Below are 15,000 nucleotides of genomic sequence, written 5' to 3' on the forward strand. Positions count from 1 at the left end.
AAACAACTTTCCTTTTTAAGGATAAGTCAGGGTGAATTTGAAGGCTGAAAAAAGCACCACATCTTTTGAAAAGGGTGCACACTCTAGCCAGGAGCAGAGAGGGTTTAATACTGTGTGCAACCTGCATTTGTATAAAACAGTCTACCAAGTGAATGTCGGAGCGTTGCGCTCCCCCAGCCTGAAAACCGTGAGCAGTATTAACTCTGGTGAGTTGATTGACTTAAGGATGTGTTTTATCTGGCTGTTTAGAAACAGGATTTCCCCAATCTTGGCATCTTTAAGACATGCGTACTTCAACTCCCAGAATTCCCCAGGCAGGATGCTTTCAGATAGGTGGGCTTCAAATCCCAGAATTCCCTGGGCTGGGAAATTCTGGGAGTTGAAGTCCATCCATCTGTTCTGACCGAGGCTTTCCAAGAGCTTGAATCAAACTCCTTGCCCCAGGAAAAACCTCTTTTATTAATTTACTGTGAATCCTGCTCCTTCACATCCAGCCAAGTCTCTTTCAAGAGAGGATTTATGGTCACAGACCTTATCTGGCTTGGACAGCTGCCAGGCCGATATCTGCAAAACTTGGCAAGGAGTCTCAGTCACGAACCAATGAAGTGAACTAATGGTCTCCTGCAAACTCCACTCCCCTTTCGCTCCTCTTTTATTTCCTCTGGGAGGGGCCATTCACCGTCCCCCTGTGACCTTCCTCCCAAGTTGACCCCTGTTCTTTAGCTCTTCCCTTCGCCTGGCAACTCTGCACATGCGCACACTGGGAACAGGCTCCAGCTGTTCCTCTGCCTCACTTCTGTCTAGCTCCAAAGACAGATGATAACTGTCAGATGGCCCTGGCCCCTCTCTGCCTCTGACACAGAGCCCTCATCAGGGCCTTCCTCAGACTCCAGGACTGGCCCAGGTTCCTCTCCAACCTCCTCACTCTCCGAATCTGCTGGCGGCCGAATCACAGCTCCGATGGCTGCTGGCAGGCCACAACACCGTCTTAAAGCAAGCTAGTTGGGGAATTCTGGGAGTTAAAGTCCACAGGTTGGTAAGATCAGGAAACTGTCTTAGAGCATTATAAGAATGAGCTTCTTCCAGGTAGTTAGTTGTTGGTTGTGTTTGTACAGTAGTCTCCAAACTTGACAACTTTAAGACTTGTGGACTTCAACTCCCAGAATTCCTCCATGCTGCTTAGGGAAATCTGGGAGTTGAAGTCCACAAGTCTTAAAATTGCCCAGTTTGGAGACCCCTTGCTCTTAGGGCAAACCCAGGATAAAGATTACGAAATACCTCTGTGCCAACCAAGCCCTGGATGAAAAATGGGATGTCATCCTAGTGAAATAAATCAAAATGCCCAACAGAGAGGTGGATGAAATGGACAGAATGTAGTGTGCTCCCTTGCAAGGCTGTTGTATGATTTGCAAACGGAGAAGTTGCAGAAAAGTTTGAACGGCAAGTTACGTGATCGAAGAGCTAACTTGAAACCAATAGGCATTAATAACGAGCTAATGAAATTAATTATGAGGGATGCGGTGGCTCAGTGGATAAGACGCTGAGCTTGTCTATCAGAAAGGTCGGCAGTTCGGCAGTTTGAATCCCTAGTGCCACATATCGGAGTGAACTCCCATTCCTTGTCTGCCAACCTAGCAGTTCGAAAGCACATAAAAATGCAAATAGAAAAATAGGAGCCACAAAATAGGGAAGGGAACAGCCTGTAATTTGGGAAAATCTAAATTCACAATTTAGTGAATTGTGGCTCCGTGGCTAAAGGTGGCTCAGTGGCTAAGAAGCTGAGCTTGTCGATCAGAAAGTTCAGCGGTTCGAACCCCGAGCGCCGCGTAACGGAGTGAGCTCCCGTGACTTGTCCCAGCTTCTGCCAACCTAGCAGTTTGGAAGCAGGTTAAAAATTCAAGTAGGAAAATAGGAACCACCTTTGGTGGGAAGGGAACAGCGTTCCGTGCGCCTTTGGCATTGAGTCATGCCAGCCACATGACCACGGAGATTTCTTCGGACAGCGCTGGCTCTTCGGGTTTGAAATGGAGATGAGCAGCGTCCCCTAGAGTCGGGAACGACTAGCACATATGTGTGAGGGGAACCTTTACCTTAATGAAATTACAAATTGTTAATTGAGAGCAATTAAAACTGAGAAGATGGGTCCGGGGCAATTCAGTCATAATTCTTTTTTTAAGAAAAGTGGATTATGAGTGGGATACGATTTCCTTATTGTCTGGATAGAAGTGATAGAGCCCTCTTCATTTCAGTGCTTCCTCCCTCTCGGAATATGATTCCCATGCATTCATTAAGGAAAAACTGTCATCTTAGATAACATCACCTATATCGGAAGAGTAATATTTATACTAATTAGTTAATTAATTAATGAAGCCAAGCAGAGACAGTTAATAGATTAAAAGCGTTGGGGGGGAAATCCTGTAATTGATTGACTGTTGGAAGAATAGCTTCCACGCCGTTTTCAGCTAAGGCGTACGGTGGTGAGGACTTTTATCCTGGTATAATTATTTGCAATTTTAACAATTGGAGGGAGAAAAAGAGAGAAAGGAAGACTTTCATTCAATTTATGCAAAAGCAAGGTTTGGCAGAAATGTTTGGATCATACATCAAATGAAGGCTGGGATTCCGAAAGCTTTTAATGTTTAATGCGTCTGCTGCATTTCTGATCCTCGGTTTTGAATTTATTTTACTATTGGACGGTTGCTTAATTCTCACTCTTCGTTTTTGTTCTTATTATTGTAAAGCCTTAGTTTGAAGGACACCGAAAAAAATGTGTGTTCTTAGCCCTGTTCTACTTCTCCGTCATCATTATTACTGTGTTTTCCCGAAAATAAGACAGAGTTTTGATCCTCGAAATAAGCTCTTGCCCTTATTTTCGGGGAGGTCTTATTATTTTTGAGGTGCAGGGGGTGGCAAGTGTGGTCATCTCATGACTGCTGCTGTGTTGCAATATTTTCAGGGAGGCCTTATTTTCGGGGAGGGCTTATTTTAGTGTAATTGGGCTTATTATCCAGGGAGGTCTTAATTTAAGGAAACAGGGTATTATTATTATTATTATACAATTGTATCACAGCGGCCAGTTGTTTCCCCGGATTTGGCATTGGTTACTAGTCGGGCCCCACCCAGGGGCCTAGGACGTCGTAACGTATTTTCGTAATATGCGTGCAGATCCAAGCAGTGCGGCTTTTTGCATTTGACTGATGGTGATTTTGTCAATTTTTAACTGTTTTAAATGTAATTCCAGTGCTTTTGGAATAGCACCCAGTCTGCCGCTTACCACTGGAATTACCACTGCTGGTTTGTGCCATAGTCGTTGAATTTCGATTTTTAAGTCCTGGTATTTCGCGATTTTTTCCTATTCCTTCTCGGCGACCCTGCTATCACCTGGTATTGCGATGTCTATGATTGTGACCTTATTTTTCTCAACCAGTGTGATGTCTGGTGTATAATGCGCCAGTATTTTGTCCGTTTGTATACGAAAATCCCATAAGATTTTAACCATCTGATTTTTGGTGCCTTTTTCAGGCTTATGTTCCCACCAGTTTGTTGCTGTTTTAATATTATAATTTTTGCACAAATTCCAATGGATCATTTGTGCTACTGAATTGTGCTGCAATTTATAATCAGTCTGCGCGATTTGTTTTACAGCAGCTGAGTATGCGATCAACAGTTTCATTGGCTTCTTTGCAAAGTCTGCATTTGGCATCATCAGAGATTATTATTATTGTTATTGTTATTTAATCTTTGGTGAGATTCCCAGCCTTTATGGCTGGTTGGATGGGGTTAGCTCAACAGCTCGAGTCCTAACCAAGGACCTAGGAACTGTTAAGGTAACGTTGGAGAATATAAGTTGTTCCAAGTACGGTGGTTTTTTTGTAAAATCAGAAGGTTCAATTCCAATAAATTTAGAATTTCTAAATAGCGAGGTAGCCCTTTGGATATTGCTCCAAGGGCTCCAATTACAAATTACGTCCCTGGATCACATGATCCCCCTTTGCGACCTTCTGACGAGTTAATGGGGAAGCCCGATTCACTTAACAAACATGTTAGTAACTTCACTGCACTGATTCACTTAAAAACTGGCAAGAAAGGTTGTTAAATGATCCATGACGCTCCTTCCAATGTGATTAAACTTCAGTCTGAATTTCTATTGTTTCCCCAACCTTCGGATACCCAAGGAACGAACACACACACACACACACACACACACACACAGAATGAGAGTGAGATACAGAATGAAAGAAAGAAAGAATGAAAGAGGGAGAGAAATGAGAGAGAATGAGAGAGAATGAGAGATACAGAATGAAAGAAAGAAAGAATGAAAGAGGGAGAGAAATGAGAGAGAATGAGAGAGAATGAGAGATACAGAATGAAAGAAAGAATGAAAGGGAGAGAGAGAGATGAGAGAGAATGAGAGTGAGATACAGAATGAAAGAAAGAATGAAAGAGAGAGAGAGAAAAAATTAGAGAGAATGAGAGAGAATGAAAAAACAAGAGAGAGAATGAAAGCGAGATACAGAATGAAAGAAAGAATGAAAAGAGAGAGAAATGAGAGAGAAATGAGAGGGAATAAGAGAGAGAGAATGAAAGAATTAGAGAGAGAATGAAAGGGAATAAGAGTGAGATACAGAATGAAAGAAAGAATGAAAGAGAGAGAAAAAAATTAGAGAGAATGAAAAAACGAGAGAGAGAGAATGAAAGCGAGATACAGAATGAAAGAGAGAGAATGAGACAGACAGAAGGAGAGATGAGGGAGCAAATTCCCACTTGAGGAATTGTTGGACAGCTCCTTTCTTTAAAGGCAAAGATTGGGACTTTTGACTTGAAAACATTTGTCTGTAAGCCCAGGTTGCTGGGGATTGGGTGAAGAAAAGAGTCGCCACAGACATCTGACCTGCGGCCACAGCGCATGTGCCAGCAGAGAGGGCTCTGCGTGTCACCTCTGGCACGCATGCCATAGGTTCGCCATCACGGGTATAGGGTCTCCTGCTTGAGCAGCGGGTTGGACTAGAGGATCTCCAAGGTCCCTTCCAACATCTGTCATTTTGTTCAAGAGGCATCCAATCTCCGTGGCATCAGCTCTCGCTTTCAAAGCAGAGGTTTGTGGTTTGAGTGGCAAAGCGATGAACTCTATTTCTTGACCGAAGCTTTGGGAAGTCAATAACTCAGCCGATATCGGAAATGGAGAGACAGAAAGTCCCTTGTCAGCCAGCCGAAAAAGCGACGCTGAGAAACTCTTGTCGAAGTCTCTTAATAATGCAGGAAAGACCTTGGTTGAAGGTGATGAACTGCCCTGAACAGTCGCTCCGGTAACTTTTACGGGTGGGGCTTAAACCGTCTTCCCGAAAACGGCCTTCGGATCAGGGTGGTTTCAAAATAAACATGGCTTCTTTTTAAAACGAGAGAGCCTCGCTGGGTTTATTTTAGAATAGAATAGAATATAGAAGAGAAGAGAAGATTAAGGAAAGAAAAGGAATGGAATAGAATGGAATGGAATAGAATGGAATGGAATGGGAATGGGAATAGGAATAGGAATAGGTAATAAAATAGATAATAGAATAGAATAGGAATGGAATAAAATAGAATAGAATATCTTTCCTTCCTCCCTCCCTCCCACCATGTCTTTTCTTCCTTCTGTTTTTCCATCTTCCCTCCCTCTCTGTCTTTCCTTTCTTCCCTCTCTCCCTCCATGTTTTTCCTTCCTTCCTTTTTCCCCTCCTCCCTCCCTCCCTGTCTTCCCTTTCTTCCCTCCCTTCCTCCATGTTTTCCCTTCCTTCCTTTTTTCCTCCTCCCTCCCTCCCCCCATGTTTTTCCTTCCTTTCTTTTTCCCTCCCTCCCTCCCTGTCTTCCCTTTCTTCCCTCCCTCCCTCCATGTTTTCCCTTCCTTCCTTTTTTCCTTCTCCCTCCCTCCCTTGCTCCATGTCTTTCCTTCCTTCCTTCCTTTTTCCCTCCTCCCTCTCTTCCCTTTCTTCCCTCCCTCCCTCCATGTTTCCCCTTCCTTCCTTTTTTCCTTCTCCCTCCCTCCCTTGCTCCATGTCTTTCCTTCCTTCCTTCCTTTTTCCCTCCTCCCTGTCTTCCCTTTCTTCCCTCCCTCCCTCCATGTTTTCCCTTCCTTCCTTTTTTCCCTCTCCCTCCCTCCCTCCCTCCCTCCCTCCATGTCTTTCCTTTCTTCCCTCCCCCACTCCATGTCTTTCCTTCCTTTTTTCCCTCCTCCCTCCCTCCTTGTCTTCCCTTTCTTCCCTTCCTCCTTCCCTCCATGTTTTCCCTTCCTTCCTTTTTCCCTCTCCCTCCCTCCCTCCCTCCCTGTCTTTCCTTTCTTCCCTCCCTCCCTCCATGTCTTTCCTTCCTTTTTCCCTCCTCCCTCCTTGTCTTCCCTTTCTTCCCTTCCTCCTTCCCTCCATGTTTTCCTTTCCTTCCTTTTTCCCTCGCCCTCCCTCCCTGTTTTTCCTTTCTTCCCTCCCTCACTCCATGTTTTCCCTTCCTTCCTTTTTCCCTCTCCCTCCCTGTCTTTCCTTCCTTCCTTCCTTCCTTCCTTCCTTCCTTCCTTCCTTCCTTCCTTCCTTCCTTCCTTCCTTCTCCTTGGAGGGTGGGAGAGGCATTCTTTTATTAAGAGGAATATTGGAAGCTGTCAGGACTGGCAAGGAAGGAAGAAGGCACTCCAAGCCACCGAGCGCATTCAATAAAGAGGATGTTTGTTATGGGGCACCTTGCTGCTCAGCCCCGTGTGGGCCTGCCGAGAGAACGCGGATTTAATTGGCAGGCCTGCTGGGCCGGCTAAGGCAAGCCGAGCATGGAGGCCAGGGAGGGTTCCAGACAGCACATACGGAAGGTTCCTGCCTTGGCAGAGCGTGGAGAGCGTGGAAACGAAATTACATGGATCTGCAGCAGAGAGAGAGAGAGACAGAGAGAGAAGGGGAAGGAAAAGAGACAGAGAGAGAGAGAGAGAGAAAGAAAGAAAGAAAGAAAGAAAGAAAGAAAGAAAGAAAGAAAGAAAGAAGAGAACGGGAGGGAGGGAGAGAGAAAGAGGAGAAAGAGAGGGAGAGAGAAAGAGAAGGAGTGAGAGAGGGAAGGAAGAGAGGGAAAGAGGGAGAGAAAGAGAGGGGGAGGAGAAGAGCGGGGGAAGAGAGAAAGAGATGAAAGAGGTGGAAGAGAAGAAAGAAGGAGAGAGAGGAGAGAGGGAGGGAAGAGAAAGAAAGAAAGAAGGTCATAAGTCACTTTTTAATGCAGTTGTAATTTTGAATCATGACTAAATGAACTGTTGTAAGTCGAGGACTACCTGTAACAAGTTCGTTTTCTGTGGTTACAGAACCTATTCGGGACATGAACCTCTATTACCTCTGGAAGAGAGAGAGAGAGAACATGGGACTGGGGTATGCAAATGAAGGGTGGAGCTTATGCAGATGAGAGTTGAACCTATTTCTGATGCCTCCTGAAGACCCTGGGGCAATCTTAAGGGAGATCACATTGGGGGCTAGAAAAAAATAATGATCCAGATCTACTCTCATCCCCCAAACCTTCCTCCTTTCTGGACAAGGGAACTTCAGTGGAATTCAGAATGCGAAAAGGAAAACAAGAGTTGGAAGGGGCCTTATAGGTCATCTAGTCCAACCCGCACCCGAGCAGGAGACCCTGCACCATTTCTGACAAGAGGGCAGTCCAGTCTCTTCTTGGAAGCTTCCAGGGACGAAGCTCCCACAACTTCCGAAGGCAACTTCTGTTCCGTGGCTGGATTGTTCTCGCAGCTTTAGAAACTGAAAAACAGCACAGAATCCACATGAAATTGGCCATTTCTTCCTACCTTTTTCCCAAGCTTGCCCCAATCCCCCCAAAAAATCACGTCCAATTGCCAAGGTTTGCAAGAGAAAGTCTAAAAAAAAAAAACAGAATCCTTTTTCGGGCTGGTGCAAGCATTCATCCATCTCATCCGGGATTCCTTCGCTTATTGTTTTGAAGCCTCGCGTCAGTCTTCACTCAATTTTGCAAAGTGGCAGGCAGATGCTGTTCATCAAGTCTCTTTTCGCTTCCTGGAGTCCTTTCCTCCACCACCACCACCCCAAAAAAATCTGTAGCTGGAGAGGAAATGTAAAATATCCCTTCCTTTTTTCCAGAAGTCACTTCCCCGGGCACATTTTTAGCATTTATTTATCTATTTTCCCCTTCCTTTCTTTTTTTTTTTGGCTGCGAAACCAACAGAAACAGGTTGCAGAGGCTGGATGCCAAAGTCAGCTTGTTCTTTTGCTGTCTGGGGAGAAGGAGAAGAAGGGGAAAAAAGAGAGAAAACGGATCTTTTTTCCCTTCACTGCCATCGTCTACGTTTTCCTTGACCCAGATTTGGAGGCAAGCGCCCCCCCCCCCCTCACCGTAACTCCACCTTGCCCTCGTTTGGTTCGAGCCAGGAAGACTGACAGCTGAGGAGTGACAAGGATGCTGGTCGGCGTATTCTGAGCTGGGAAGACAATGCAAAAAAAACCACGTCTCGCTTTCCATGGCAACTGAAAAGCCCGAAGAGGGGATGACTTCTGACAGCGGAAAGTAACTAAGCTCACCGCAGCATGAGGATTAACGCTTCGGATGGCGAGGAGACCGAGAAAAAAGGAAGGCGGGCCCAGCACATCTGGCGTGGACCAGTTTCCCAGCTCCGGGGATGAATGTTCCTACTGAGGCTTCCCAAGAGCATGAAGCCAACTCCTGGTCCCGACAAAAACTCCTTTTATTAATTTGCTGTGAATTCTGCTCATTCACATCCAGCAAAGTCTTTCGAGGGAGGATTTACGGTCACAGACCTTATCTGGCTTGGAGAGCTGCCAGGCCAATCTCTGCAAAACTTGGCCAGGAGTCACGAACCAATTAAGCGAACTAATAGTCTCCTGCAAACTCCACTCCCCTTTCGCTCCTCTTTTATTTCCTCTGGGAGGGGCCATTCATCGTCTACCTGTGGCTTTACTTCCAAGTCGACCCCTGTTCTTTAGCTCTTCCCTTCCTCTGGCAACTCTGTGCATGCATACACTGGGAACAGGCTCCAGCTGTTCTTCTAGCTCACTGATGTCTGATTCCAAAGGCAGCTGATAACTGGCATATGGCTCTGGCCCCCTCTCTGCCTCTGACATAGAGCCCTCATCTGAGCCTTCCCCAGACTCCAGGACCGGCCCAGGTTCCTCCCCAACCCTCCTCACTGTCCGAATCTGCCACCAGTTCCACTGGCGGGCCATAACAATGGAAGGATCTCTTTGGAAGCTGTATTATTCAGAGTTGGATAAATGGGCAGCTCTAAGGCAAAAAGGATACCATTAATTTTGTTTCTGCTTGGAAACCCTTTCTGGACTTTGTGCTTGAGATGGGGCAGAAAAAAAGATAAAACTTGGATTCAGGGTATTTGCTGATTAGATTGGTTTGTTGCTATAGAAATGGCTAGTATATATTACAGATTAGGACCCCAATTGAGCTCAGGATTTCTGTGGCTAGGCAAGGCAGTTGTTCAGCGAGTATTGCCCCATTTTATGACCTTTCTTGCCATGATCGTTAAGTGAACCACTGCAGTTGTTAAGTGAGTCACACAGTGGTTAAGTGAACTTGGCTTCCCCATTTAGCTTTGCTTGTCGGAAGGTCGCAAAAGGGGATCACGTTACTATGGGACACAGCAATGGTCGTAAGTTTGAACCAGTTGCTGAGTGCCTGGCTTTTGATCATGTGGGCACGAGGATGCTGGCATGGTCATAAGTGTGAAAAACGGGCATAAGCTACTTTTTTTCAGGGCTGTTGTAATTTGGGACGGTCCTTAAACGGACTGTTGCAAGGCGATGACTCCCTGTATTATGTAAAAGTAAAAAGTTGAGGTTTTATACTATGACTTTTTATTCAAAAGAAGTGGGGAGTCAATGTGTTTTCTTTCTTTTTCCCTTCGGTCCTACACATTTTTCCCTTCCTTATTTTCCCTCCCTTGTTTTCTTTTGCATTTCATATTATACTTCGATAAAAGAATAAAATGTTGGGAAAAGGAAGCCTTCCCTATCAATGTTATGGATCGGCAAACTTTGGGAAGGCATCGGGAAGAGCCAAAGGCAGGATCAATTCCAATTTAGCAATTGGCAAAGAATAGAATAGAATAGAAAATATGGAATAGAATAGAATTTTGAATGGAGTAGAGTAGAGTAGAGTAGAGTAGAGTAGAGTAGAGTAGAGTAGAGTAGAGTAGAGTAGAGTAGAGTAGAGTAGAGTAGAGTAGAAACTATGGAATAGAATAGAATTTTGAATGGAATGAATAGAAGAATAGAATAGAATAGAAAATGTGGAATAGAATAGAATAGAATTTGGAATGGAATAGAATAGAATATATGGAATAGAATAGAATTTTGAATGGAGTAGAGTAGAATAGAATAGAATAGAATAGAATAGAATAGAATTTGGAATGGAATTTGGAACGGAAGGATAGAGTAGAATAGAATAGAATAGAAAATGTGGAATAGAATAGAATAAAATTTGGAATGGAATAGAATAGAATAGAATTTGGAATGGAATTTGGAACGGAAGGATAGAGTAGAGTAGAATAGAATAGAATAGAATAGAAAATGTGGAACAGAATAGAATAAAATTTGGAACAGAATAGAATAGAATAGAATATAGAAAGAATGGAATGGAATACAATGGAATTCTTTATTGGCCAAATGTGATTGGACACACAAGGAATTTGTCTTTGGTGCATAAGCTCTCAGTGTACATAAGGAGAATAAAATACATTCATCAAGAATCATAAGATACAACAGTGATAGTCATAGGTTACTAAATAAGCAAACAAATCATACTAGGAAACAAATAAAACAATATAATCTTTTAAAGTTACAAGCAACAAAGTTATAGTCATAAGTGGGAGGGGATAGGTAAAGCAAGGAAGAGGAGAATAATAGTAATACAGTCTTAGTAGATAGGTTGACAGTGTTGAGGGAATTGGTTGTTTAGCAGAGGGATGACATTTGGGGGAAAACTGTCCTTGTGTCTAGTTGTCTTGGTGTGCAGTGCCCTGTAGCATCGTTTTGAGGGTAGAAGTTGGAACAAATTATGTCCAGGATGTGAGGGGTCTGTAGATATTTTCCCAGCCCTCTTTTTGACTCCTGCAGTGTGCAAATCCTCAATGGAAGGCAGGTTGGTAGCCATGGTTTTTTTCTGCAGTTCTAATTATCCATTGAAGGAAAGGAGCCAGAATGTGGCACAAACTGGTTGGCATCTGAACATGCCTTTTCTTTTTTAAAAATCTGGCTACGAGCAATGTCTCTTTGACCACCGCTTGGGGGGGGGTGGTGCAGGAGAGACTGTGGGACCCCCCACTGTGGAAGGGTACCTTTGGAGCTCTCCTCGTCCCCTCTGCCAGATTTGGCACCCATCCACCCTGCCCACCAGACCTTCTGAAACATCATTTAGCTGTTTGGAGCGAACCTGATTTCGCGCCCACTTGGCGAAATTCCTTGGCTGCCCGGCCTTGTCATGTGAAGTGTTGGGAAGTTTCCCTGTGTGGCTGTTTGCCCGCGGCTGCCTCTGAATAGCAACATGGGGGCAGAAGGGCCAAGACAAGGGGCTGGTTGTTTGTTGGGGAGGTTGGGAAGGGGAGGGGAGGCAACAGCAGAAGCTCTGGACTTAGGAACCTGGCCAAGAGATGCTTGGGAGTCCTTCAGAGGATGGGGCAAAGGGAGGGAGGGACTGGGGGCCGTGAACTGTGTTTCCTGGATTAACTAGGCGGTGGAGAATGTGCTAAGATGGAAGGCGCCCCCAGCATTTTTGGAGGAGGGGGAGCGGTCAGTGAAACGCTTTGGCTTGGAAATCTTAAAGGGTCAACCATGAAAGGAAGTTTTTGCTATTTTTGCCGGTGCTGCCAATGGAGTCTTAGTCCCTTGGCTTTCCTTTGCCGGTTGCTGGTCAAATAGCTGCAGGAAACAGGAGAAAGGGGCGCGTAGCTGGCATCCAAAGTTGACCTAAGCGGCTAGTCCTCAAGGCAGCTAAAATAGGAGGCGAGGCTGGCACTCCCCCTGGTGGCCAAAATCGAGTTTCAGGGTTGGGTGAAGAGTGTCAGAGACTCAACCCAGCAGCAAATATAGTAAACGGGGGTTTGTATTTAAATAGTGATTTTATCTACAAAGAATATATACATACGCATACTTTAGTCAGACCCCAAACAAACAGCAATCAGCAATTACAGCACGGAATCTACAAAGAATATATACATACGCGTACTTTAATCAGACCTCAAACAAACAGCAATCAGCAATTACAGCACGGAAGCACACACACACACACAGAGAGAGAGAGAGAGAGAGATACACCCCCAACAGGGCCTCTTCTTATGACAGGCTCTTAAAGTGATATCAGCCCAAAAACCTTGCTGGCACATTCCCAGCATTACGTCATCGTAGCAGCTGGTCAAGTGCTTAAATCATTATCCTGACAAAGGGGGACCAAACGAGCTTTCGGCGACTCCCCTAAATTGTGGCTCATCGCTGTGTCCTTTTTTTCTTTTTACAGGAAGCCAGCCGGTGACCTCTGATGAAGTCGTGGTGGCGGGTTCGAAAGTCGTCCTCTCCTGCAAGGTGGAGGATCCAGAAGATTCCTCGCTCCAGTGGTCCAATCCTGCTCAGCAGACGCTCTACTTTGGAGAAAAACGAGGTAACACTGGCGGCATCATCATCATCATCCCCCCCCTTCCCAGCCCAATAGTGGGAGGCCGACAGCTGTGGCTACTGCCAGTGACAATCCCCAAATTTATTTACCGTGATTTATCCTTTAAATCCCAACGACGGGGGGGGGGGAAACTCCGTCGGCTATCAGTGCGCGCCAATAACAAATGCAATTAGCCACCGGCCAAATCCCTCCGGCTGCATTTGGAAGCGGGATTTGCAAACGGAGCTTCTGTTTTGTCGCGGTTTTATATTTTCTTTGGCCCTGGAAACCTGTCGCCTTTTGGGGCATCCAAAATCTGCCTTCCAGCATCCCCTCTTGACGTCACGGAGAGGAAGGTAAAATCCAGCGGCCTTTTGGAGAATCTCAACCCTTGTCCAATAAAGGGAAATAAAACATTGGCTTCAATGGGGATTTCTCCTGCCTGGTTAAAGGAGATAAGGGACACCCTCAAACAAACCTTTAAAAGGCCTGTTTTCCTTGCTCACCTGTGGTGATTCGAAATTACCTCCGAGCGTCTGGCAAAACATTATATATATATATATATATATATATATATATATATATATATATATATATGTGTGTGTGTGTGTGTGTGTGTGTGTGTGTGTGTGTGTGTGTGTGTGTATGTGTGTATATATATATGTGTGTGTGTGTGTGTGTGTATATATATATATATATATATATAAGATTTTTTACAACCCCTGGTAAGCCCCAATTATGGGAGGAAGCTAACTGCTTCCATCATCTGTCCTTCGGCTCGTCACAAGAGTCCATCACGACAGAAACCCAATATTTTTACTGTTGCCTTTGTTATATTTGTGTTTTTTTATTTGTGCTGATAAATAAATATATATTTATTTATCAGCACAAATAAAAAAACACACACACATATATATATATATATATATATATATATATATATACACATACATACATACATACATACATACATATGTTGCATATTAATAGCTTCCAGAAAGAGAAAAGAGAAAACAAATCAGACATCATATTCTCCTTGATATATATATATATCAAGGAGAATATGATGTCTGATTTTTTTTCTCTTTTCTCTTTCTGGAAGCTATTAATATGCAACGGACACAATGCAGTTTTTGTTGTTGATGTAATCTATATATTTTCGGTATCTTCCTCCTTCTCACTAGCAGGCATGACTAACACATTCGAAAGGCCACACTTGAAAACTGGTGTTAAAAAGCAAAACAATTTGCTTTAAAAGAGCCCAAATCAGCTTTTTTCTTTTAAAATCTTGGGAGATTTTAAGTTGGGAGGGGAGGGATGGTCTAAATGGAAAACCAAGTTATTTTGGATCACGCATATTTAATTGACCAGACAACCATTTATCTGAAATTGCTTCAGCAGGAGGTATAGAAGACCTCCAAGGTCCCTTCCAACTCATATCCTATCCTATCCTATTCTATGCTATTCCATTTCTATTTTCTCTACTCTATTCTATTCCATTCCATTCCATTAAGAATCCTATTCTATTCTATTTTCTCTATTCTATATTATTCCCTATTCTATTCTATTCCATTCCATTCCATTCCATTTTTCTATTATATTCCATTCCATTCTACTCAGAATCCTATTCTATTCTATTTATTCTATTCCTTATTCTAGGCTATGCTATTCTATTCTTTCTCTATTCTATTCTATTCTATTCCATTAAGAATCCTATTCTATTCTATTTTCTACTATTCTATACTATTCCTTATTCTATTCTATTCCATTCCATTCTATTTTTCTATCCCATTCCATTCCATTAAGAATCCTATTCCTCTATTCTATACTATTCCTTATTCTATTCTATTCCATTCCATTCCATTTTTCTATTCCATTCCATCCCATTCTACTCAGAATCCTATTCTATTCTATTCTATTTATTCTATTCTATTCCTTATTCTATTCTTTCTCTATTCTATTCTATTTCATTATTCCATTCCATATTTTCTTTGCTCTGCTCTGCTGTTCTTCCCATTTCTGTCCCATCCTATCCCATCCCATTCTATGCCATTCCTTTCCATTCTGATTATGCATCACAAGTAGAACATAGACTTGAAGCCGTGATAATACGTATACCCAAAGTTTAACAGATGAAACTTTTTCCTTCTTCTTGCCATCCTCAAACGAAGCCTGCTCTATGCAAGAATTCCCAAACCAATGGTTTCGCTCCAGGCTTGGCATTGAGAGAAACACTGGCTGCTCTTCATTTGTTAAATTGCCGAGATGTTTTATCTGAACGTGATCTATGATTTATTGATTAATGCCCCAGCCCTATAAATCTAAGGGGGAAAGCCTATTGATTTTCATACGGGTAAATTC

General features: G+C 43.6%; 1 protein-coding gene across 1 annotated transcript in view; it reads left to right on the forward strand.

Moving 5' to 3' along the window:
* LOC116520148 (cell adhesion molecule 3-like) overlaps positions 1 to 15,000 on the forward strand; it is a 134,900-nt gene that overhangs the window by 113,881 nt on the left and 6,019 nt on the right. The window contains 1 exon segment of the mRNA XM_032234299.1: positions 12,505 to 12,645. Within this exon segment, the coding sequence (XP_032090190.1) occupies positions 12,505 to 12,645 (141 nt within the window).

The sequence above is a fragment of the Thamnophis elegans genome, chromosome 17 (assembly GCF_009769535.1).
Source record: "Thamnophis elegans isolate rThaEle1 chromosome 17, rThaEle1.pri, whole genome shotgun sequence".
In the NCBI taxonomy this organism is placed as follows: Eukaryota; Metazoa; Chordata; class Lepidosauria; order Squamata; family Colubridae; genus Thamnophis; species Thamnophis elegans.